At 28.2% G+C, this 2882-nt stretch overlaps 1 protein-coding gene across 2 annotated transcripts; it reads right to left on the reverse strand.

Moving 5' to 3' along the window:
• Nucleotides 1-613: 613 nt before the first annotated feature.
• Nucleotides 614-2568, reverse strand: LOC101500193 (uncharacterized). Of its 2 annotated transcripts, none has more exons than XM_004494092.4 (4): nt 2104-2568; nt 1235-1345; nt 1028-1108; nt 614-942 (listed from the first exon to the last, which is right to left on the reverse strand). In XM_004494092.4, exons 1-4 carry the CDS (start codon nt 2332-2334, stop codon nt 862-864), a joined length of 504 nt encoding a protein of 167 aa, XP_004494149.1. In that variant the 5' UTR covers nt 2335-2568; the 3' UTR covers nt 614-861. The 2 variants fall into 2 exon arrangements, with proteins under 2 accessions (XP_004494149.1, XP_004494148.1); XM_004494091.4 differs by having other exon boundaries at nt 1235-1354; nt 2104-2559.
• Between the last annotated feature and the right edge of the window lie 314 nt (nt 2569-2882).

The raw sequence follows: 2882 nt of genomic DNA on the forward strand, positions 1-2882 counted from the left end.
ATATTCGATAAAAATACATAAAAATGTTAATTTTTAATATTTAGTTGTATAATCTAAATTTTCAATATTTATCAATAAAAAAATTAAAATAAAATAAATAAAAATAGAAAAGATAGAGAGAATGAGGTTGGTTTAGATAGAGAGAATACAAATATTTGGTATCCGCAAAATTCCGAATGAAAATGACATGTACAACTGTACTAGATACAACAATATTGTGAATCTTACTCTTAGCCACGAGATTGAGAATTGATATCCCCCCAACCTCCACGGCTCCACCTACATTAGTGTTTCACTAACCGTATGCCATAAATGGTTAACTGACCATGGTTTAGTTAAAAGAATTAAAGAACCAAACTCGAAAAACAATATCATATAGATCACGGAGGATAACCGTCAATAACCCTTAAAAAGATATATGAACCATCATAAATTACATCATGAGTTTCCCCATGAGCAAATGAACTCTACTAATTGAAATTAATATATAAGAAATTGGTCTTTGGCACACACAAAAAAAGTATAAGAAATTGGTGGCAACAATTTCAAATTACTTACACATCAATAAATTAAATAGGGAGGAACAAAGCAGAGAAAAATGAATCGGAAAAGGTAAAAAAAAATGACAAGAAAATGCATCAACGTATTTAGTTACAAGCCTGTTTGTAGTAGGGTATATAACCCTCCTAAATTAGCTAATGTCACTTATATCAAATGAAATGCTAGTTAAAACAAACATTAACAACACCACAAAATTACACAATCACAAGACACCCATACATATATAAATACACTATGTCATCTTTAATATACCACACAAGACTAATCAATCAGATCAGATTCACTAGCAGTTTCGCTAAATCATTGCATTTGCATGGAATCTATGTTCTTACTCAGCTCCTCCAGCTTCTTCATCCTCAACTTTTCACTTTCGCTCACCAGCTAATAATTACATTCAAAATTTAAGACAAGTTAGTAAGAAAAAAAAAAACAAATAATAAGGATTGGGAATTAATTTGAGACAAACCTCCATTAATTTAGTAATTAGCTGTACTTTTTCCCTGTTCTTTTCATTAAAAGCTTCAAGGGCATCTTTGTATTCTTTCTCCTGTAACGTATCAAAAACCCAATTTCAATGTTGTCTCTAATAAATAAAATATCATTAACCTTATAAATCATTATTAAAAAAGGCCTATTAACATTTTTTGTGAATTTCAATTTGAATTAATCTAACCTTCTTCTGGCAGGTATGACCAAGTGGCTTTAATTCTTTGTTTATTGAATCAATCTTCTTTCGGACAATTGAAACATCTTTCCTCATTGGATCTGCAAGGGCTTCAAGCTCCTGATATTCCTCAAATAAAAAATAAATAAAAAAGTAACCAATTGTTAAATTACATTAAATATGCTTATGAAAAAAACCCAAATTGCATACACACACACGCATACAATTAAAATACATCTAGAATTTGACAAATTGCTGTCTATCATAAGAAATGGTAAAAAAAATTGAGGTCAAAAGAAATTCTAGAATCTAGAAACCATATATATTAATTACTATGTGTTATAAACTAAAACTGTTTTCTGACAAGAACAAATCTAGGGAAATTAAAAGTTTTTAAATTTTGAATTATTTTCTTCATGAAACACAAGGAAAAGGAAAATGTTTTTTGCTACAAATTCACTCTTTCTCTAGAACAAAACCACAGATCGGGTATAAACAAGTGCTAAAGATGTTCTACAACCCTCAATTGTCTCCTTATTACAAAAAAAATCCAATTTATACAGAATAATATGCAATTTAAAGGCCAAAATTTCTTCGACCACTAGTATTTTTCCTTGATAAACCAGCGCATCTTAGTTAAAAACCATATAAAATATCTCTAACAATAAACGGTCCATAATAATATACTTAAGTTTTGTAAAAAAAACAAAATACTCAAGCTAAAATAAAAAATAAAATAAAACTATGTTACCAAAATATTGCTAGACCATAAATACTTCTTCGTATTAAATTAATCCTTAAAAATTTGTACTTTAGTTTGGTCAATTTAGTTTTTTAAAAAATGAAAAAAAAAATCCAAAAAAATAAAAAAAATATACCTCACGAATGGTAGCAAGACGTTTGGTTTCTTCTTCAACACGACCCAACTGAAGCTGAACCTTTTCTCTGACTTCCATCTTCTTCTTTTCAATTTCTTCTTCTTTAGCTCTGAAAGTTGAAAGAGCAGATTTTGACATCTCTTCATCTTCCTTAGACAAGTGACTACTGAAGCTTAAACTTCCAGAATTCTGAACTACCAACTGGTTATTGTTGTTGCTTTCACTCTGCATCGTGTTTTTCAACGAAACCCTTCTTCTTCTTCTTTGAATTTGTCTCTTTATTAGTCTCTCTATCTTTTCTTCTTTTTTTCTTTCTTTTTTTTCTCTTCTGCTTTGTTTTTGGACTTGAAATGATTATGATGTGTTCTGTTTGTTATGTTTTTCTTTGCTCTGTTTTGTAAGTGCGTTTCTTATGTTATCTGTTTTGCCCTTTCTTTTAAGGCCTTTCTATTGTCAAGCCACCTTACCTTACCCTTTGCCTTTAGGGACCATATAAAAACGTTAATATATTAATTAAAACCAATAAATTTTAATTAATGATAAAAGAAAAAAATTATCTTTATTTTTTTTTATATTCGGACTAATTCCTCAATTTGAGAAGAATCACAATAAATAACAAAATCTTTACTAGTTTTAATTTTGTTTTCCAAAGTTTCATATTATAATATCAAAAAATACTATTTGAATCTGGTATGAAACTTATTAATGATAATTATTATTTTTTAATTTTTTTAATTGAAACTCGATTTAAATTGAAAAATATTTAAATCATATCATTC

The sequence above is a fragment of the Cicer arietinum genome, chromosome 3, assembly GCF_000331145.2.
Source record: "Cicer arietinum cultivar CDC Frontier isolate Library 1 chromosome 3, Cicar.CDCFrontier_v2.0, whole genome shotgun sequence".
Taxonomy (NCBI): domain Eukaryota; kingdom Viridiplantae; phylum Streptophyta; class Magnoliopsida; order Fabales; family Fabaceae; genus Cicer; species Cicer arietinum.